The 22,830-nt window shown below is 35.1% G+C and overlaps 1 protein-coding gene across 2 annotated transcripts in view; it reads right to left on the reverse strand.

Moving 5' to 3' along the window:
- The window catches only part of RTKN2 (rhotekin 2), a 60,854-nt gene extending 53,503 nt beyond the window's left edge, over positions 1 to 7,351 (reverse strand). The window contains exons 1-2 of one of the 2 annotated variants that reach the window (XM_033130795.1): positions 7,060 to 7,351; positions 1,229 to 1,425 (exon numbers count right to left, since the gene is read on the reverse strand). In XM_033130795.1, coding sequence (XP_032986686.1) covers positions 1,229 to 1,425; positions 7,060 to 7,119 — 257 coding nt within the window. In that variant the 5' untranslated portion in view covers positions 7,120 to 7,351. The remainder of the gene's footprint in view (positions 1 to 1,228; positions 1,426 to 7,059) is intronic. The other variant, XM_033130796.1, reaches the window with a different exon arrangement.
- Between the last annotated feature and the right edge of the window lie 15,479 nt (positions 7,352 to 22,830).

A 22,830-nucleotide genomic window follows, 5' to 3' on the forward strand; every position in this document is an offset into this window, starting at 1 on the left:
TGACTTAAACCAATGTATGTCTATCTGAAAAATATTTTCCTAGACTATGATACTAGGATAATTTCATTTTATAATGCCAGGGATAAATAATAATAAAAATTATTTGACATTTGTTGAATATTAATTATGTAAAAGGCATTACAATAGTTTTTACATATATAATCTTAATTTTCAAAATGTAAACATTATCATGTCAAGTTTCATAAAGATAATTAGGCACAAAGAGATTAAATCACTATCCCAAGGAAATAAAGCTAACAAATATTAGCTACATTGTACATAAGACTTTATTATATCACAGTCACATCAATATTTTGTTTTTACAGAAATCTCTTTCTCTGATCTGCGTTTTCACCTTGCTTTTCAAGAATTTAACGGCACTGTGAACAGCCCAAAGACCGCTGGTGTCTAAAAAGAAACTTTTTACTAATGCTAGAGCTTTAAGACTGATCAACAATAGGTGACATAAGACTATTTATATTAAAAAAAAACAAAAAAAAACAACATCTAGTCACTAAGTTGAGTCAATTCTTAGGTCCAAATAAGACTTTTCCTGAAACCCCCAGAAAGACTTTCCTGTATTGTAAAGAGCACAGGAAGTACATTTTATACACAAATCCCAGACCTGATACAAAAGGGCAGCTCAGAGTGACAGAAAAAGAAACAGAAGTTACTTAGCAAATCCTAAGTGACCTCTCATTAGCTTCTATCACTAGCTAGTTACATGTCCTTGAGTAAGTTGTTTGCCTCTCTAGGATTTATATTCATATGAAAAGGATGTGCTAGCAGATTTTTAAGTCCCCTCCATTCAGAAGGTTTTATATCTTTTCAATTTTGCTGTCCACTCATTTCAATTTACATACTGAAGTTGCCATTACACTCAGCTAGTACCTGCATTATAAACAATTAGTTTTTTCTTTAATTTACATTCTTTATATTCAACTATCGGTCTCAGTCCTTCTTAAAATATTGTCAGTTCTTGCTTCTTAACTATTAAATTTAGAATCTGGAAGTATTAAACACAACAAAACTTCCCAGTGAAAAATGCTGCCTTAATAAGTTTATTCTGCGCTCCATTGTCAAAATGTTTATGTTATCACAGGGCACTTCAGTATATTTTTAAAAGCTTCAGTGATTTGACATTTGACCTTAAGGCTAAATTATATATCATGTTTTTAATTCAAATATGTAAGTACATTAAAAGTCATAGGTAAACTATGCCACTAACCATCTTCCAGTTTGATTTGCAATCTGTTCTTCTAGTTTCTGTAGTTCCAATGTGTAAGCCATTATTCGAGCATTGCACACCATGAGATTCTTTACTGCATGTAAAATCTGGTCTTTCTGAGTGCTCAGAGAAAGGAGTTTCCATATTCCTTGTTGCATTCGAATTTCTAAATCTATTTTTTCTCGAATGCTGCAATCCTTAAAAAAAAAGAGAGAGAAAAGCATTTTTAAAAGATAGAAAAAATCCAAAACTGTAACATTTCTTTTTATCCCTAGTAGATGGATGTGTACTAGATATCATTGTAATTTTCTACCATACTGGCAAAGTAAAAAGTGTTAATGTATGATAGTATAAAAATATAGCTATTTTAAAAAGCTCTTTGCAAAACCTTAATTTCTTGCTTTATTAGGTAGTCTTTATAATCTACTGGACAAACAGAATAGAAACAAAAGTGAAAAATATTACATATTCTTACTGTAACTGTACAAGTTTGAATAGTGTCTCCCAAATATGCCTGTCCTCCCAGAACCTCCGAATATGACCTTATTTGGCTATTGGGTTTTACAGATACAGATATAATTAGTTGAGAACACACTGAATTGGCATGGGCCCTAAACTCAGTGATTGGTGCCCTTGTAGGAAGGCCGTGTGAAGACACAGAGAGAACTCCATGTAGAGATGGAGGCAGAGACTGGAGTAATGACACTCTAAACCAAGGGACTCGAAACATTGCCAACAACCACCAGAAGCTGGAAAAGGCCAGGAAGGAGTTTTCCCTAAGGGCCTTTTGTGGGAGAATGGCCCTGCGGATTCCTTAATTTCAGATTTCTGGCCTCCAGAACGATGAGAGAATAAATTTCTAGGGTGTTAAGCCACTCGGTTATGGTAATTTGTTATGGTAGCCTCAGGAAACTATTACAATAATATAATAACTAATGTGAACAATATAGCACATGTACCTCTTCTTTAAGTTAGATTGTGGAATGGCAAGATGTGGTTGACGGCACTGAATTAACCAAGGGAAAACTTTCTAAAATAGCAGATGCTGAATAAAGAAACTAAGCTTTAGCATCAGGGAGGTAAAAATGTAAAGCAATGCTAAGCAATGTAAATAAAATCTCAGAAGCAACAGAGCAAAAATAAAAGCACTGTGCTTAGAAAAATATGAGAAGTTTTAGCTACCTGAAACAGAGATTTAGAATATTGTTTTGGGTATATTTCAGTTTTAAGAGTCAAAATGAAACTACTAAATCATTTAGTTCTGAAAGTCTTTTATTCCATAAAAATGATCTTGTAATGGCCTGACTCTATATACTAGTTTCATCCGTAACACTAAAATTCTGTAAGCTAAAATGTACTGTTCTGATTTAATTCACAGTGGGTTTTTTAAAATTATAAATCATCAGATACTATACTATACTACAAACAAGAAATAATGCTCCAGTATGTCTATTTTTAAAATAAAGTGACCATCCTGCTTTCTGTGTTTAAAAATGAATGTTATAATTTATCTTCTATTTGGATCAAAATCTACGTAAAAATGTGAATGGAATCTAATAACAAAAGTTCCAGATATTAAAGACAATCTTCTCAAAAAGAAAAGCTGAAAGTTGGGAGAGCAATAGTCTACAAAGATGACCCAAAAAGAGAAACTGCAGTAGATGATTTCACTTGGCTATCCAAATCAATCAGATATACTAGTCGAATGAAAAAAAAAACCAGATCTGTTTAATTACCTTCTGTAATTACATCATGTAATCACCAGATAAAGTCTTCTCTTGTAGTATAACTCAAAACTGCTGTACTATATAAATGCAGTCATTTGCTGGTTTTCCTTCTTTACACATGACTGAACTTCAACAACTCCATTTCATCCTTTTATGACTTGTCAGCCCCAAAGTAAATTCTTATTTAATGTAATTAATACTTAGTTTCAAGGATTATCTATGTGACCCACATATCTACAGAAATAAACTCTGGCAGGCTGGTTAATATTGGAAGAATGCACATAGTGAGCAACTTGAAGCTGGGATGTATAGCTTTACTCCGCAACTCAAATATAAACAAATACCATCTGGTGCCATTAAATTCAATTTTGCTTTGTAAATGCTACAGTGAGGCAGCTAGTTGAACTAGTACAGTGGTTCTTAAAGCTGGCCATACATTAGAATTACCTCAGGCAGATAGGAAGGGCCTTATAAAAGTTTATGACCTACCCCCAATTAGGATCTCTGGAGAAGGAACCTGAGCTTTTTTTTTTTTTTTCAAGTTCCTCTGGTGATTTGATATTCAGCCAGAGTAGAGAACTACTACTGCTGGACTACTTAAAATTCCACAGCAATCTGGAAAGTTGCAACAACCTTAAGGAACCAGTAGATGGCCATAGCCACATTAAGGAATCAGTCTGGGCTTCCAGGGTTTCCATCTTGTAAATGAAGACTGTATTCTCTTCATCGTTTATTGATAAAGACTTTATAAAATTATAGAGGCTTGGGAAAGAGCAGAGAAAAAAATGTAAAGTCAGGGTTTTTTTTTAAATGTAGTTATACGATTAAATATTCATTAAGGAAGTGAGATATATCTAGCAAGTATTAATATCAGAATTCTACCCTTCAGAGCAGGAGTCAGCAAACTATAGCCTGGCTGGTGCCTGTCTTTGTAAATAAAGTTGTGCTGGAGCATAGCCACGCCCATTTGTATGCAAGCTGCAAATGCAGAGCTGAGGGATTTCAAGACTGTCTAGCCAGCAAAGCTGAAAATATTTACTATGTCCTTTTAGAGAAATAATTTGCTGATTCCTAAACCAGCCAATTTAACATACGTGACATACAAACTATGACTGTACCTCTCCTGCTCTATCTACAGAGAGAGGATGTGGATCTGGGAGGGCTATTGTGTTAGCCAGTCTTGTCTTCTCCATGCAACTTCTTTCAGTACACGTCTCTTACTTTACACGCAGAGAAAACCTCTCTGGTCAAGCCATATTACTCTAGCTAGGAAAGGCTTTATGGAGTTGAAGGACTTGTCTTAGGGGGTGCAAAGTGTGCTAAGGTAGGAGTTGATGTCTAGGGCTATCCCCAATGAAAATAATGATCACGCAATCAGGGCACCCATTGAGCATTCAATGGTGATGCTTACTGACCTCAAAGAGGAAGAGGAAAGCGCTAAAATCTTCACCGCTGCTGCCTCGACCATCATGGCAGATTCAAGACCGATTAGGACCCACGACAAAAGCATGTTTCCCTATACCCATCCCTCTTAAAAGTGTCTGAATGCAAACCTCCAGGAAGAGAAGAGAAGAGAATGGGAAGAGATCCATCCTCTTGCTATTTCTTCAATTTTCTGAATAAGGGCTTGCTTGTATACATGGCAAACAAAGGCCTATGGCACTGTCCTGATCTTGTAGGTATTTGAAGTCAGGTTGATAAAAATAAATGGACAGGGCAAGGCTAAAAGTGCAATAGGGAGATGACGTAAAAGTGAAAATCTAGATCATGTAGAAAACAGAAACATAGGAAGCTAGAATGGTACAAAGGAAGTGCAAAGAAAATGGCCTTACTGTTAGAAGTAAGCACTGATTTAAAAAAAAAAGAAGAAGAAGATGAAGAAGAAGTTGGGCTGCTGGTGAAGACAACTGTACTAAGCCAGATAGAAACTATCATCCACTTAATGGATATAGTTAAACCATGCTAGCTAAGAAACCAACGTGAAAAAGAAGATTGAACAAGAGTATATTCAATATACATTCTTCTAAAAGAAATGGTGTGTATTTTAAGAATTGTTCATGTACAGAATAAAATCTGGAAATTGTTAATAGCGGTCATGCTGGGAAATGGAATTGGAGAAAGAATTCTTAAATTCATGTTTCTATATACGTTCACTTTTCTGCAATGAGACGGTATTACTTCTCGAATTTTATTTTTATGAAGATTTCAAAAGCTTAAACATTTGTAAACCACGGTAGGTGGCCGCTCCAACTGCTCAGATGAATAAGACAAAAAAAGATAATAACAAAAACAGTCATCTCTCAAGCATGTTCTGGGTGAAAAGTACGGTACTAAGCACTTTAAAGAGATTCTCGAATTCCAACAACTTTCTGGGATAGGCATTTTACCCATTCTACAGCTATGGAAACAGATTTAGAAAAGACAGGTAACTTATTCAAGGTTGCACAACAAGCAGATTTGGAGTTGAACTTAACCTGACTCCAAATCCAATATTCTGTGCTCTGAGTAGTCACAGATGATTACAAGGTTTGAGGAGAGGTGTTTCAACAGTGTGTGACCACCTCAAATTCTTCGGTCCTATTCCTATTAGATGGCAGGGTCATTAATATCAAAGGAAGTACACCAAATAAAAATTCAGTGTTAGTCAAGTATAAAAGTCTTATTGACCCTCAATATTCCTGCTAGGTTGAAACCTATTACTATTTTACAATTAATTTTTCTCCAAGATTCAAACAGAAGGAATTCCACAACTAAATTAATTTGATTTCTTGCTGCCTGAGCAATCATTAAGTATTGTACATTCTCACATGTAAATAATTCAGCTCTTATGTATATTTAAATATTTATTTTCATTCCATGTAGCTAAATTTCTTTCGTGACCATACCCTCTTGTCTATTTTGTATCATTCCTAAACATTCCTGCTGCACAGAGCTCATTAAATATACTTGAATGGCTACACCAATAACTTATATGATAAGTGCAATAAGTCGCCAATTCCCTAGAAATCAAGATGTCAAATTAACAATCAAGATAAAGTACATAACATTATAGGGCAGAAAAAACTACTTTACATCAAAGTGTTTGAAATATTTGAACACGTTGTCATAAAACAGTATAAATTACTGACAAAAGCACTGGGCTTTTTTGCATAATGATTCTTAATGTTTTGCTTTATTTTTCACAGTAGACTTGAAAACTTCCTAACAATTTTGTATCCGCTGAAGTTTTTAAGGTTTCTTGAAAAGGTAAAGGTTTCTAAACAAAGGTTTTACCAGGTTTCTAAACAAAGATAGTAAGTTGGACCATACATATTTGCTAACTTCGTACCAATTTCGCCCTACAAAACTGGCAATTTCATATAGTTTAACCTACTTCAGAAGTAAGTAAACGGAGGTGGAGATTAAAATGGAGGTGACGATTCAGCATAATGACATCACAATTTTCTTTTAAGACCCTAGAGTTCTGGTTGAGAGTGGAAAGGATAACACTTTAATAACTGATTTTGCCAAGAAACAATGTTGGTCTATATTAAGTAAAAAGGTTTCTAACACATTTTAGGTGACTAAATAGAGAACATCAAACTTCTAGCCAACTCAAAAAGAATCCACTATCAAATCAACTTTTTCTAAAGTCCAAGGGTTGCAGTTTGCTTCTCCGCCCCGCCCACGTAAGTTTATGTGGTGCGCAGACATGGTTGCAATAATTGTTTTCCATCAGTCAAGTAAAATAAGCACACTGCTCTCTATTGGCCTCGGGTGAGCTTCTCGTAAATCTTAGGGCTCCCATTTCCCATGCGTTACCTACACTGGCAACAAGACTAGGGTCCAAATCTTGCAGGAGGGCGGGGAGCGGACAGGTGCGCCTGGAACCGCGCGGCGGTACTCCGGCATCGCTTCCCCATTCCGAGCTTGTTTCCTCCATAAGAAATCGGGGGCGGGGTGTGTGAAGATTTGCAAGTTCCATTAGACCCTCAAAAGGCAGTCTCCTAGTCCTGCCCTTTGTTTCTGGCCACCGCTGAATACGAGATGCGGAGTGAGGGCTTTCCCGACGACGAGACAGAACGATCGCATGAGCACTTGAAGCCGGGCCCCCACCTCACTCACCTGCTGTGCAGGAAGCCCGGTCAGGCAGAGATCGGGACCCCTCAGCGTCTGCCCCTCCATCTCCAGCGCTTTCAGCTGAGACCGCCACCACTCCTCCAAAGATAAGATTTGAAAAGCCCGCCCCTGTCTGGAGCAGCGGAGGACGCCAACCGTCCGGCCGTACCAAGTCTCGGCCGTACCAAGTCCGGCTGCAAGAGGAGGGGGTGCAGGGGCTGCCGATCGGGCGCGCGCACGCGCAGTGGGCGCTCCCTGCGCCCCTCGCCTCCCGCACGGGTAGTTTGCCGAGACCCGAGTTCTCAGTACGCGCTGGGATGTGGGAAGCGGCTGACTGACTTAAGGCACTGATTGGGATGTGGGCGGGCCTGGACCCAGAGTGGGCGGGGCTGTAGGGAAAATGTCTGCCACTGAGTGCCCCTGACCCAGCTCTGGGTTTAGGCTGGTGGTTTTCGAGGCACGCCCTTTGCACGGGGAGCCTTCTGCCTGCATCCCACCGGTGGCCTTCCGAAGCACTCGGAGGCCGCTGACTTTGGAGTGAAGTCGCTGGGCTCCGACAAACAGCTCATGGACACATAGTGTTTCTAAGAGCCCATGGTCTGGCTTCCAAAGGCCCGATTGACATTTTTTTCAGAGATTACTCTCTCCCACAGCACAGAATTGTTACCCAGGGTCACTCAGATCACAGCTTTATTGATCAGGCTGGTGAGACATCATGCCAGGCATTTCACAAGATCTATTCTTTTACCCCAATGTTTCTTTATGATTCCAGATGCCTCTTACCCAAGTAGTCCGTTCTTTCTTGCAGAACACCTCTGTCCTTATTCTTTCCCCGCCAACATCCAGGGTGACAGCAGAATGGGTTGTTTTCCCAGAGCTCCGTTTTTTGCTGTCCCTAAAGACCAATACAAATATTCTTTTGAATTAAATGTTTCTGTTATTAATCATAATGGGAAAGTATGAAATCTTTAAAAGTCAAAATTGTAGTGCCAAAGATTTCAGGCCCTTTCTCTGGCCTTATCCTGACTTCCTCTTGAAAGGGCAATAAGATACCTCTTTGGCTTCTGACATTTTTTATCCAAAGGGTCAAGAATCTATCAAATCAACTCTCCCATCTTCACCTCATGGAAGGATTTGAACACTTTTTCTTCCACAAATAGGGAGACCATATTTTTTATTTGCCTGAGACAGTCCTTTCTGGATATGTGTCTCAATTTCCCACCAGTCTTGCACTTGTCCCACAGTGGATATTAAATTATATGGTCACATTATCCAGAAAGCCCTTTAAAAACAGTTGAAGATGTACTTATAAAAACGTAAGTGCCTTTCCTCTCAAATGTGTAATTTGCCTCTCTGAGGCCCTTTGGACTAGGTGATAAGATAAGCTGCCCAGCTAAGAATGACCCTCCCCTTACTTTAGGAATGACCCATATCCTTACACACAACTATAAAATATGTAAAGCTCAAAATTACCAACACAGAGTTCACCTCGTTCTCTCCAAACACAGATCTGAATTCCAGAGTCATTAGGTACCCTTCTCCTAGTGTACACCTCTCTCTTACACTTACCATTTTGTGATATAATTATTCCCTCTTCAGGGTAAGCTGCATAAGGCTCCTATAGTACCTGACTCATAAGAGAAGCACGCACAGGGAGATCATCATCAGATGTATATTATTTTTCATATAACACACACAGCTCTCAGGCTCAGATCAAAATACCTAATGTAATCATCATTTCATGGAAACAGAGGCAAGCCAACCAAGTTTAAATTGGGCACTGATGTAGGAATATATGATGAGTAAATACTAGGTATGTATATCTGCAGAAGCATTTATTTATAATCCTCGAAGAAAGAGATCTAGGAATGGTCATATTTAGTAATTATCTGTAGAATACACAGTTGCTATTAAAGAACTTTCTCTTTGGAGAAGAAGATATGATGTGGTATTATCTCTTTATTATTCATCAAAGGATGGATCTAGGAAGTGCTAAAAATGTAACTATTACATGGTGATTAAAATGCCTCCGAGTAGGAATGCTGCTTCCTTATTTATCCCTAGGTCCTTTCTTGTTACTGCTAGTTTCATCAGTTTTCCCTTGTGCATGTAATGTACATAAAATAAAAGTAGAATAATCCATGGAAACTACCGAAAGGTTAAAGATTTCACATGTAGTAGTTTGATTAGCTTGAGAATGAATGAAACAATGGCCAGAAAGTAAGAAGCACATTACTACCTATTACTATTTCAAATGTTTGAGAGATAATATTTGGGCATCTCTCATTTGCAAACAACATCTCACCCTGCTTGGGCTCCCACAGTAGGTGGATACTCACCCAGCTCATGCCTACACTCAGATAGGAGCCTCTACTGGAGGTTGAGTGATGGAGTTACTGTCCTACCAATATTACATCCTGTCGTAAGTTTAACATTTAATGCTGATGATAAGTATTAATTATACCTAATATAACAAATAGACAATATTTAATAGTAGTTAACTAATTAAATATAAAATCAGTATTTGATATCGATCGGACAGCCAATTTAGATAATACTAATAAATGTTAAAGTATATTTCTTCTCTTTATTTCCCATATTCTTCTTTTTAATTCTCTAAAGGCCAAAAAAGAAAATACTGAACTTGAAATTAGCTCTCTTACATGATAAACCCATTATTTCCAAAAATGTGATTTGCTCCAGAGTAGATAACTGTTATGGTTTTTAATATCCCCCTAAACTCTCTTAAATTACAAAATATATTCTATTTAAAAATTGGCACTTCCTTTACTCTTATGTTATATTATAGATAGAGTTTAGAATGAACTTCAGAGACTAGAGCTGTAATTTGAATTATATGTATATATATATATATATATATATACATATATATATATATATATATATATATATATATAAAGAAATGAAGTAAAGATGCTAAACAGAGGTGCAGCATTTGCTTAAATCAATAGGCCATCATTTAGAAATAGCTGAAGCATCATATAATCATAAGGAGGATATGGAATACAAATTCAGAGGACTTATTAGTTGTACAATCTTGGGCAAACCAATCAGTCTCCTTATCTATAAAACCAATATAATGATACCCAGCTTGTGTATTAAAAGTTGTTGGGAAGTCAAATGAGATAAGATTTGTGAAAGTGCTTTGTATACTGGTTATCTAACACAAACGTGAGGCATTGCTACTGAAGGAAGAAAACATCATCAGTATCTATGGGCAAATGTACAGGACCCACAGGATACTGAGAACTGAATGAGATAAGTCTATGTGACAAAAGTTGGATATAATCAAGATATATCACAACTGAAAAATAATTAATACCTGGATTATATATAAAGAACTCTTACAAATCAATAAAAATTCAACTGGAAAATCGTGAAAAGTTATGGTAGGTATACGGTAAAAGAATAAACCCAAATGACAATAAATTGTGTAATTTGAAATTTACATATTAAGACCACAAGGAGATAATATTTTATCTAGATTGATAAATATTAAGATGTTTGGTAACACTTAGTGTTGGTGAAGATACAAGTCAAAAGGTATGGGCAATGTCAATTTGTTCAATCCCTCTTAAAAAAAAATTCAGAACTATCTTGTAAAGTTGAAAATGTGTATACACAACATTTCTACTCTTAGGTATATATATCCTTAGGGGAATTCTTGCAAGTATGTATTAATACTAGCAACATTGCTTGTAATAGCAAAATTATTAAAACAATCCAAATATTCATTTCAGGAGAATGGGTAAAAAAAATTATGGTGATTTACCCAATGGAATATTATGCATCACTAATCACAAATAAACCATGTAACATCATTGCTGAATCTTAGAAATATTGAATGAAGAAAGCAAGTTACAGAGGAGTACATAGAATATATAATTTTTATAAAGTTGAATAATAAGGACACCTAAACAATATGTTGTTTAGAAATACATACATGTGATAAAAGTTTATATTTAAAAGGAAGAGAGTGCTAAAAACAAAACTCAGGATAGTGACTAGAAAGGCGGGGAATGGGAAGGAGACAGAGCATGCAGATAGATTTAAAACTACTGCTAATATTTCAGTTCTTAAGTTGAGTGATGGGTTCAAGGGTATTCATTTTATTTTATTTTATTTTATTTTATTTTATTTTATTTTATTTTATTTTATTTTATTTTATTTTATTTTTATTATTAGTTTCAGGTGAACAAAACAATGTAATAGTTAGACATTTACACCCCTCACAAAGTGATAGCCCCCCACCCCAATCTACCACCCCTCTGACATCATATATATCTATTACAATTCCATTGACTCTATCCCCTACGCTGGACTCCATATCCCAAGAAGAGTATTCATTTTAATGTTTACCTGATAGTGTACATATATATTACATATACATTCTATTGTATTTCATAATAAGAAATAATTCTAAAATATTCTTGTACAAGTTAAACAATAGTGATAATGTGTAGTATTTTAAAAGATCCTTACTTGGCCACATAGTACATTTTTGGCTTACAAAATTTGACTTACATTTGATTGGTTTCTGGTACGTTTTACTATGTGAAAGCGCGGAAAGCACAGCTGTTAGGCAATGATGCCTATGCCCAGTGAGAGACAACTGCCATGTGGATTTATCAGTGAACACTTAAAGAGCCACTTCTTGGGGGTGTGGGTTGGGGGTGGGGTGGGTGGAATTTGCAAAGGATGAGAGGTTTTGTCAGCAGGTGAGAACGAAATAAAGTTTAATTTGAGTTATTACTGTTAATGTGACCTGCGTATTACTCACAGGCATGAGGATATTTGAATGACATTAAAATCAGAGGGCTACTTACTGAGCAAGTAAATCAGCCAGAGAAATTAGTTACATGACTCGAATAAATGGTCCTCAAACTGTGGCACACAAAGCCTTCCCAAGGTTTATATAGGCTTGGGAAATTTTAAAGGAATCATTGTTAAGATCTTCAACCTATGGTCCCCGTCCTAGTATAAAATTGCTCTACCTAAACCTTGCTTGCTGTCTGGCCCTCACATTGGTCTCTCTTTACAATTACCTTTTCCCACTTGACAAAAGAAAAACATCACTTTCACCCATCTCTACTGCATTGCCCCAAGGTATAAAAACCATCTGGGTGCTGAAGGGACAATTACATTTATTGGTATTGGTATTGTTCTAAGCAATGAACCAGGAGTTCAGTACTTACATTTATAAAAATGAAAACCAGATGTGGACGTGATGTTGAAACCCGTGTCATTCTAACATTATTTAATATTCACCCACATATACACAAATAATTGGAGGGGAAAAATGGTTCATCCATCTCATTATGAAATTTACTTCCAGGAAAACATTTTCTTTCACCGTATAATATTGATCCATTATAATTTGTAATATAGTTATTTTGTTTTTATCAGTTGTGTACTAGCAATAACTTTAATAATGCAATCCAAAAGAAAACTCTGGACAATTAAATCTTATAGCCCATGAAATGTAAAAAAAGGATAAAATTCCAATTTATATGCATCTCTTTGCTGCGGAGAACATGATAAGATGAGTAATAAAAAACAAAAACATTTTATATGAGCATAATATGCTGTGGAGAAAATGGAATAAAAATACAAGTTCAGATAGGAAAATGAACAATGTAAAGTTGTTCATATATATTTTTAAATGGATGATGGCGGCTGGGTATCAAATCTTTAATAGTTAGAATTCCATTGTATACACTTAATAAATATAATGTTTTAAATTTTAAATTGTAGTTCTTTTCAATACACCAGCAATTATATCCTTTGTAACTATTTAAATGTATGCTACAACAACAGATGCCACCTTAAAAATATGTAAGGGGGAAAAGTTTTTAAAAATTCTTTTAGGTGTTTTGCACAAAAAGTTTTGAAAATTGCTGAGTTAGGTATCTAATAGCACCAGATTACAATAACCGGAAGCCTCTATGTTTAACAGAGGGGTACACTTGCAGACTCACTCCCTCAAATTTTTCTCTGATTCTGCTGTCTCTACTTACCATCACCCCTCACAGTCTCTCATGTACACCTCTAGTTTCCTGGATAGACTCAGTTACTTCTCTAGGTAATTTTTTCTTTAGGTATATTAATGCATTAGGCTAAGGACAAATTCTGCTCTTCCTGCTTTGGTTCTGGAAATATTTTCTTTGTAGATGTTCATTGTTTTTTTCTTCTCAAGAGTATCTTGGCTATTAATGGACCTTTGCTCCTCTCTCACATAAAAGCTTGAATCAGCTTCTCAAGTTCTGAAGAAACAAAAAAGGAAGGCTGTTGGAATTTTTATTGGAATGGAATTGAATTTGGAAGGAAATTGTATATTTAGGATATTGGCATTCCTATCCATGAACATCACATGTTGCAAATTTACATCTCCTTTAATGTCTTCCTGTAAAGTTTTACTGTTTTTTTCCACATAGGCTTTGCATATCTTTTGTGCCATATATTTTAGATTCCTTCTATCTTTTCTTGCTATTTTAAATAATTCTTTAAAAAATATGTCTTCTGTTTGTGGCTAGTGAATAGAGATAAAATTAATTTTTGTCTCTTGGTTTTATATCCAGATACCTTACTAAATTCTCTTACTATTTCTAGCAAACTGTAGGTTTCTAGGGGGTATTCTATGTAGACAACTAAGTGTAAATATTAATTTTGGTTTTAAGAGTTCACCATATTATTTTTGTTTTTCTCCTTCTGCAAATGTAGCCACCTGAAGAAGTTGATCAGTGACCCAATAAGGTCATATTCACTGATGTTCACTTCGAATGTATCCAAAGAGTAAAATAAAAAAGACAGAATCTTTCAGAGGTAGAACAAGGAGTCATGGCGAAGAAATGGACTGGAAAACCCCCTCCAGGTCTAACCAAGGAACATTTCTGTCCTTTGGGTAGTGGATCCTTACAATACCTGCCCACCGGGCTTTCACATCTGCTACAGACCAGTAACTGCTGTGTCTCCCATACTTCTCCTTTCTAAGTGAGAATAGTTATTGAAGTTACCCAAGCATGTTTCACCAGTGTATATTGGATGTTTGGGGAGCAGATGACCTGCCTATGTACTTCATAGGTTTTCTTTGGTTCGAAGAGAACCACAGCCAGACCTGAAGCACACTTCTCCCTGACGTAGGTATTACAGTATGTCACCCAGAGACCCTGCTCTTTGAGCTTGATATTCCTAATAAATAGCACTTTTGGTTTTTCGCCTTCAGAGGGATGAGTCCATATATTGCCTATAGGAAAGAGAGTGAATTGAATGTTTAGTGCCCAGAAGGACTGACTATTGTAATCAGTGACATTTCCCAAATATTTCTGGTTTGGTTCACTGCCTCATAGGTTTGCCCATTTGCAGTTAGCTATGACTATGAAGTATGTTTGGCTGATGAACCATGAGCAGGAGTGTCTGCACATCAGCTTTAAGAGCAAGTGTGTGATTTGCTATATTTTATTTCCCTCTGTCTCAGTGACAGACAACTTTCCAGATAGTGGATAATACAATATCCTGGGTTTCAGACTGAGAGAATGAAAGAGAGTCCCCAGACATCTTGTGATGAATGTGTATTAAGAGCAAGAATGTTTTTGTTGTTTTGAGCCTCTGGATCTTGAGATTGTTTGTCGCTGCAGCATTACCTAGTCCATCCTAATTCATACAAGTACCAAATGAGAGACAGGATTTAAAGTGTAATCTTAGCCTTGCCATCTATGTGTCAGGTCACTTGACATTTCTGAACCTAAGTTTCTTTACTTGGGATGTAGGACTAATAACTAATAATTCTTGCCCTATTTGCTTCAAAGGCTCGGTTTTGGTATCCAGTATTGTGAACATATTTGAAAAATGGAAAGCATGCACAAAACTATGCCAGTAGTATCATTAACAGCATTGCGTTGGTTTATTCCTGTTGATATAATGCCAATCCCAAGAAGAAAATATTAAGGAAGGTATGAAAACTCAAGATTTAAATCAGATAACAGTGGAATGAATGACGTGATAACTTCAGCATGAAGTAGTGATATTTCCAGCTAAAATATCTTTAAAAAAAACTATGTTACCTTCTTTTATAGCCATAAACTTCTTTAAAAGAGTTTTTAATGCTTTGAAACGTTATTGTAAGTTAAATAGTCGTGACAAACAAAATAAAACCAAAGGTAGTTTTAAAAGAAAAAAGTTTACTTTGGTTTTAGAAAACATTTTATTTTTATTTCATGTGATGTGAGTGTGAACACTGAGTTGGCTTGCTTTTCACAAATTTCAGAGTCTAACTTATTAAAGTGCTTTGTTTGCAAAATCCAGTTACCTTTTTCTTACCCCCAAATTCCAAGTTCCCGGAGGTGGACCCTTGTTTTCCATTGAGATCACCACATTAGAAGAACAAATCATAGTCTTGTAACAATACTCTTATTATTAATTCCTGAAAACCCAAAAGCAGAAGAGAACATCCTGTGACCAGTTTCCAGAGTGTGTGAACCTGTTTAGAAGTTCTGAATTGGTTCACGAAGACCATAAACTGATCATTAAAGACAGCTGTCTGTGGGGAGGAACTCTGGGTCATATAAGATTGTTAATTTTAGCTTATTTACTACGTTATGAATGTCCAGGCAGGCTACATGATGACTATGTAAAGTGCTGTGTTGACTGGTGCTATCACAGTAATAATGATGAAGATGCGTGATGAATAATTATAAATGAAACACTTAGCTCCTTCTCCTACATATCAGATACCTGAAATGGATTACTTATCTCTGCCTGTTCTCATTTTCCAATGGGAAATCTAAAATTTTGGAATTTATTTTGAGCTGTATAAGTTTTACTGATTAGTTGCGCTCAAATTAGGAGTTAAATAATAGCTAATGCTAAGTGAAAGCCTGCTTTTTGCTGATCATTCTTCTTTCTTTCCATCAATTAACTGTGCCATGAATAGAATTTCATTTCTTTAAAGCATTTCTCCACTACTTACAGGAAGATAATCATTCATTTATAAAACATGCACTAAATTCTTTAATTAAAATAACTAAATAAAGTGTAAAATAGTATATAGTATCAACAAGAAACTTTTTGTGACTCGTATCTCAAATCATGTGGCTCTGACTTCTTGAAAGGACACTTGTGCATGCTAGAAAATATAGTTATCAGATATACATATTTATTTTTTATGTCCTAACCATATCTTCATCTTCTGGAATTTTATTTCTTTGCTTTGTGGATGTTGGTATAACAATGTCACTCTTTCTCCCTAGCACAGTATAAAAAAACCTCTGAGATTTTTATCTGCAGGTTTAATGTATCTTCCTTAATGTGTAGCTCTTAAGTACTTTGGAAAATTCTGTATGCTAATCATATACTTTACTCATATTTGGAAAGTGTCTAACCAAAATATTCTTTTTAAATGTTGCTGTGACCAGAAGAAGAAACTCATATAGATAGAAAAGACTAGGTAATCTCCTTGCTGAAAGAATTTTTTTTCAATGTTCAAAACTTATTTTTGTGCATAGTTTTCATTTAGTTGAATTCTACGTTGCTTCACTTTCTTATGCTCAAGCTAATTGTAGAAATTACCTACAAAATGATATGTATTTGGTTATCTAAGATGAGATTAGTTTCTGCTTTTGGACATTACTTATTTACAGAAACTAAATTTGCCTCCATTAACTGTATTTCAAATTCATAAAATTAATAAAATAAAAAGAAGGTTAAAAAAATCAGGATTACCATAAATTATTTTTTCACATAATGCAGTTTTAATAAAAATTAATTTTATAAGTTTTGAAAATGACTGCAGAAAGGAATTTTTAAAATTCTTAAATGTCCTTAGTGTATCTTATTGATTTTTTCTATATCTTAATTCATTAATAGGGGAAACAAACTAATTATTGATTATGCATGTTAATCAGCTTTTATTATTCAAACAAAATATATCCCCCTGAAAAAATTTAGGTTGTTCCAGAAAATTCATTTTAATAGAATGACTGGTTAGATCTGTTAAATAAATAGAAGATTTAACTATATATATTTTGAATATGAGAATGTTTTAGTAATTATCACCAAGTATACAAGATAGATGTTATACTATGTTTTTCTAAGGTACAGAATAAAACCTATTGTGTAATAATATTAGCAATAAAAGATATAGGTTGATGTCAATTCTTTATGGCTTAATCTGGTCAGAATTTTTATGATTATTCACAAAACGTATTACGGGACTTTAAAAGAAGATAGAATCACAGAATTTTAGAAATTAGAACAAGCCTTAGAGAATATATATCTAGTTCTATTTCATAGTTTTATAGGAGAAGGTAGAAACAATGCAATCATTATAAAATATTATAAAAATAAGAAAAGAATCGACTACTTATTAAGTACATTTAATATGTCACTAGGGCATATTGGCAATTTCTTCCTACAGATCTTTAGTAATATGATAAATTGCTGGTTTTCATTTATTATGTATTTGTATAAATATTGATGTATACTATAGGTCATCTTGAGCTACAAGTCCTACATCTGATAAAAGAACATTTTACAAAACAGTTTTCTGATGAGGCCTTTTTGATGACAACATTTACTAAAGGACATGAATTGGTTGTTAATGGTGGACTACCACAATATTTTTCCATCATTTAAAAATGACTACTTACAATATTGGCAAAGCTTTCACCCAGGTAGCAATACATGATTTCCCCAAGGGCTATCTCCTTATGCTTACCTCTCAACTCTGACAGCAGTATATGAAAGGCTGTTGCTACAATTTGTCTCTCCAGCTGGGAGCCAAAAAGTTATATGTGCTGTTAGGTGTGTGGACACTTAAATGAGAAGAAACGAGAGAGTGAAAAAGAAAAGTTGCCCATTACTGAAGACCTTGCTGTGCTACTTGTTTTCCTGCCTTCTGTACCCAATTGTCATAGTTTATATAAGATTCATTAATCAACCAGGAGCTCAGCGGTCATGACAGTTGCAATGTCTTTTAAATAAAATGCTTCCTTGACTGCACTGTGGTACAGCTGCACATACCACAGAACAAATATATCCATTCGTCCACTGGGAGAGCCATTTGTTTTTTCCTTGCAGTAGTAGCAATTTTTCTTTTCAAAAATAAAGCAAAATCTAACTTTTAAGACAGAACTCTTGAACAATAGTCATATCTCTCTCTCTAAAGCCAAGAGTCAGCCTCAATCTTGTTGAATTTATTTTCAGGTTTTATTAGAGAAAGATTACCATTAGAAGTGTAACCACACGTAGCCTTTCATCTGTTGAATTTTCAGCCTTTAATTTTTTTCAGATGGAATGTACAACAAAAAGCCTTGACACCCTCAACCTCGACTCCCCTATACTTTGTAAGATTCTACATCTTGAATTAAATAATTTCTCAAGATCATTATTATTTATTTCTGTGGCTACCTTTCAGATATCAAATTAACAAGATTAATATCAAAAGGTTGTACAACACTAGGTAAAATGTTAGTCTGATATCACAGTAATCAATTTTAAAAATGGGACCACAAATCCAAATCTATTATTATGATCATATTGATGATGGTATGAATAAAGTTATTCATTCTAGACTGTTAATAAGATGTCTTTCATGTATCATTAAAATAACTTATGTCAAGTAGTTGGCTAAATTATTGACATAATTTCAGTATTAATGATTTCATGCAAATGTCTAGCAAGAATAACCAGTCAAAATTAATTAATGATCAATTAGGATAGATTATTTCTCTTGGCTCTCATTTGCTTTCCTAATAATCAACTTGCCTTTTTTCTAAAATAGGTCAATATTAAATGAGTCCTAGTCATTTGCAGTTCTATTTTTTAATAAACCAAAACTCTTTCAAGAAATGAGTGATTCCCTTGTAAGTTATTAATCTTTATGGATATTATAAATCGTGTTTTCATCCTTTAAATTTGATATGTTCATTTTCTCTTTAATTACTGTGTACTAATATGGTAATACCACAGTAATTTTATTAGTTCTACTTCTAATACATTTTGTAAAAATTGGTTTATTCTAAAATGAATCATATTTGACTTAATAGTACAAACATCCTTCTCATTATTACACTGTTTTTTGGGGGAAACTTATTTTCAGGATGTTTAGCTAAAAGTACAAAAGGGGACATTAATGTCTTTAATTTTTAATTATTTTTACTCTGATTTGTATTTTATTTTTGTGACTCAATGTTTGTTTCACAAATGTCTCATTAATTTAGGCTAGAATACAAAGATGAAGAATCAAACTCTGACTTTTTTTTAGCAGAGGATATAACATTAGCAAGTCATATTATCTAGCAAGCTGTAGAAAAGAATACAGATCTGAAATGTCAAGTAAGAATTAAACCTGTGAATCTTAGGCGTGTTGAAGAGATGCTGAATCCGGATTCTGACAAAAAGTATTATGCTCTTCCATGGTTACTATATTTGAGAAAGGTCATTCCCTTTATGTATTTGTAGAATTTACTACTTCATTTAACAATTTTTCAAAGTTACAGATGAATATTAAAATGGAAAAAATTATGAAAATAACTGTAGAATAAAGATAAGCAGAAGCATTATCCTGAAAACATAATTATTTTTAGAAATTCCACCAGCTAATTATTCTTAATGTTAAGTTTATACTTTAACGTAATTGGGGTCAATTTGTTTTTCACCTACATCACTGAAACGTAGTATATATTTTCCTAATGGTTTTGAATTAACAGCTTATGTACCTACTCTTAAATTATTTCTACAGATCTTAGTATGCTAAATAAATTGCATGCCATTTTTCTAATTGTTTTCTGCACCTTCTAAATAGTCTCCCCATTTAAAATTGGAATTGAAGCCTGTTTGCTTAGATAATAATATAATCTTTTCAATAGCCCTATGATATAAGGTATGAATTAGAGACTTTGCATATAATAATACAGCAGCAGCAGCAGCTAGTATTTACTTAGTATCTTTGTTTTGCAGTCATTATGCTTAGTGTTTTATATGTCCTATCTTATTGAATCCTCACAACTCTGATGCAAGTAAATAGAGAAAAGGAAAGGAAGAAGACTCACAAGGTAAATAACTTACTTAATTCACACAGCTAATAAGTGGCTGAACTGACCGGGACTTAAAAAACAAGATTTGTTTGATTCTAGAGATTGCTATACTACCTTTCCAACTGCAATGGAATGGAATGGAATGGAATAGAATAGAATAGGAAAGAATAGGATAGAATAGAATAGAATGGAATACAGTATAATACAATACAATACCATACCATACAATACAATACAATACAATGTTAGAATCTGTTCATTGTTACAAAGAAGAAATGTCAAAACTCTGATCTCCACCATAGACAAGATTTTGAGAGACATATTGTAAACTCCAAAAGGCTGCCCCATAATCATTCCTAAACCTGATCAAAATCAACTGGTTAAGGGAAGAGAAAAGTGTGAGGAGGAACGAAGAGTTTAGAAACTGTGTGCTCCTGGGAAAAGGGTGTTAACAGAAACCCAAGACAGGTTGGGGATCCAAGATCAAGAGGTCCTGGGCCTCACTCCTGGATAGAAATTTGGAGAAGTACTAAGGTCCCAGAAAAGAAATATCTGTGAGGTGTCTAGGTAACTGGATGCACTGGAGAAGGGCTTGGCAGTTTCCCTTGCCTTTCAGTAGGAACAGAAAAGGGTGCCAGGAAGGAAAGGTCCTTGACCGTGTTCTCATAGCCCAGCACAGCTTGGGAGCAGCATGCAGATCCCAGGGCACCTTGAGAGTGGCACTGAAGTTGCAGAAAGAGAACCGGACCTGAAAAGACCTTGCAGATGGGCCTGAAGGGACACTCCTAGCAACTTGTGTGGAACTGCAATGAGGGAAAAGGCAAGACAGTAGCCATCTCAGAAGATGTCACTGAAAGAAGTTGCTAGGGCGAGGGACCCCTCCCAAAGGCAGTGACACTATACAAGATGGCCACCCCAGGAGAGAGAACAAATCCTGAATTGACTGGTCACAAAGTGAAATTTTAAAACCTATTAGAAAAATGTAGATCCTGTTCACATAAATGAAATCTTTAAGTAGAAACTAAAACGAGGGTTGTTTTTATTTCCTAGTGGTCACCCAAATGTTCCAACCCTAGACTGAATGATTTACTTGATTTCGTTCTTTTATCATTTGATTGGTGATGTCATCAGTCTGAGGATTTTAAGTATTCATTTTGACAATTTTGTGGGGGAGGGAGGTTTGCTCACCCCCATCATCCATGCACTGCTTTTGCCCTGCCCTGTGCTGTGACCCCTTTGACCTGCATCTCCCAGACTCTTTTGCAGCTGGCTTCTAGTTGGTTCAACTGGTGGGAGTCACTGGCAGTAATGGGAGGACAGGGGAGGGGACAGAGTGGCCAGTGTTTTATCCTCATTCCCTCCTGCTTTGAGTAGTGGCTATAACCCTTCCTAAGCTCAGCATCTACTTCAAGGTTCTAACTGCCATTGGACTTCAGTAACAACATTTCCTCTCTTTGCCCCTTCAGGCATGTGGGCTCCAAGGGCTTCTCCCTGTTGCTTGACCCAGAATCCTCATCATGCCTTGCTGTTTCCCTTCACTCTGCTCACAGCTCAGGGGACAGACCCTTTGTTAGAATCTCTTGAATTTTCTGAGTTGGATTCTCTGTCTTGAGATATCTTGACTGATACAGTTTATTATTATTATTTTTTTTAAATTTCTAATTTAGAGTGTCTTGTTGGGAGCTAATAAAGAGATTCAAGTGGGAACTAAAGCTCCCATAAGCCACTCCTTGGTGGTAATTATCTGGGCATAGAGTTATGAATAAACCAGACATGATTCCTGACCTGATAGGGCTTCAAACTAGAATGAAATTTCTAATACGTAAGGTCTCATTTCTCAAAATGTCGTCCTGCCTCAGATGCACCTGGTATGTTTGTTCAAAGCTGATGCCCAGTCCTGACCAGGTCTCCTGATTTTTGTTCTACAAGGACATTGATATTCATATTTCTTGCTGTAGCACAGTTTTCCAAATGTATAAAGTAAATAATTCAGCATTTGATTAGCATAAAATTACTTTAGTACTATAAGAAACATTTCCATTGTACTGCATTGATTAACAATAACAATAAACACAAATTAATATTGGGATATTATAATTGCATATTACAGTCATAAAGTACTTTAAACATTCACATTTTGGGAGAGGATTACAAAATGTTGAAAAAATTTAGATTCACACAAACTAGTAATAGAAATTGTACTACTTTTCAACCACTCACCTTGCAATCTCAGGGTGTTCTTTATTCAATTAAACAGTGGTGGCAGAAGTAACTTCATTCTGTACTTTTAGGCAAATCAAGTTAACATATATATGGTAATAAGTAGGTAAACATCCAAGTTTTGTGTTTTTTTTTAAATAAAAATTTAAAAAATAATTGGAAAAATATCTAAAAAGTAAAATTTGAAACAAATATTTCTGCTATGGAACCCCAGGGTTAGTGAGGGGCCCTACCTGAAAACGACTATACTGAGCATTGTGTTAGACTTTGTTCTGTCTACTTAATATAAGATAGTGATTTAGCGATACTTTTGTTAAGTAGATCAATAGAGCCAGCAAATTTAGATTAAAGCAAATATATTGTGTTTTTCTCTGGGCAATTGACTTAGTAATTAATAACTTAAATCATTAAGCAAAAAATTAAGCTGTTTAATATAGGAATAGTGTATGAGGCTAAACTATTAGGAAAGACATATCTAAATATTTAATTAATTGATTGATTAATT

The sequence above is a fragment of the Rhinolophus ferrumequinum genome, chromosome 16, assembly GCF_004115265.2.
Source record: "Rhinolophus ferrumequinum isolate MPI-CBG mRhiFer1 chromosome 16, mRhiFer1_v1.p, whole genome shotgun sequence".
Taxonomy (NCBI): Eukaryota; Metazoa; Chordata; class Mammalia; order Chiroptera; family Rhinolophidae; genus Rhinolophus; species Rhinolophus ferrumequinum.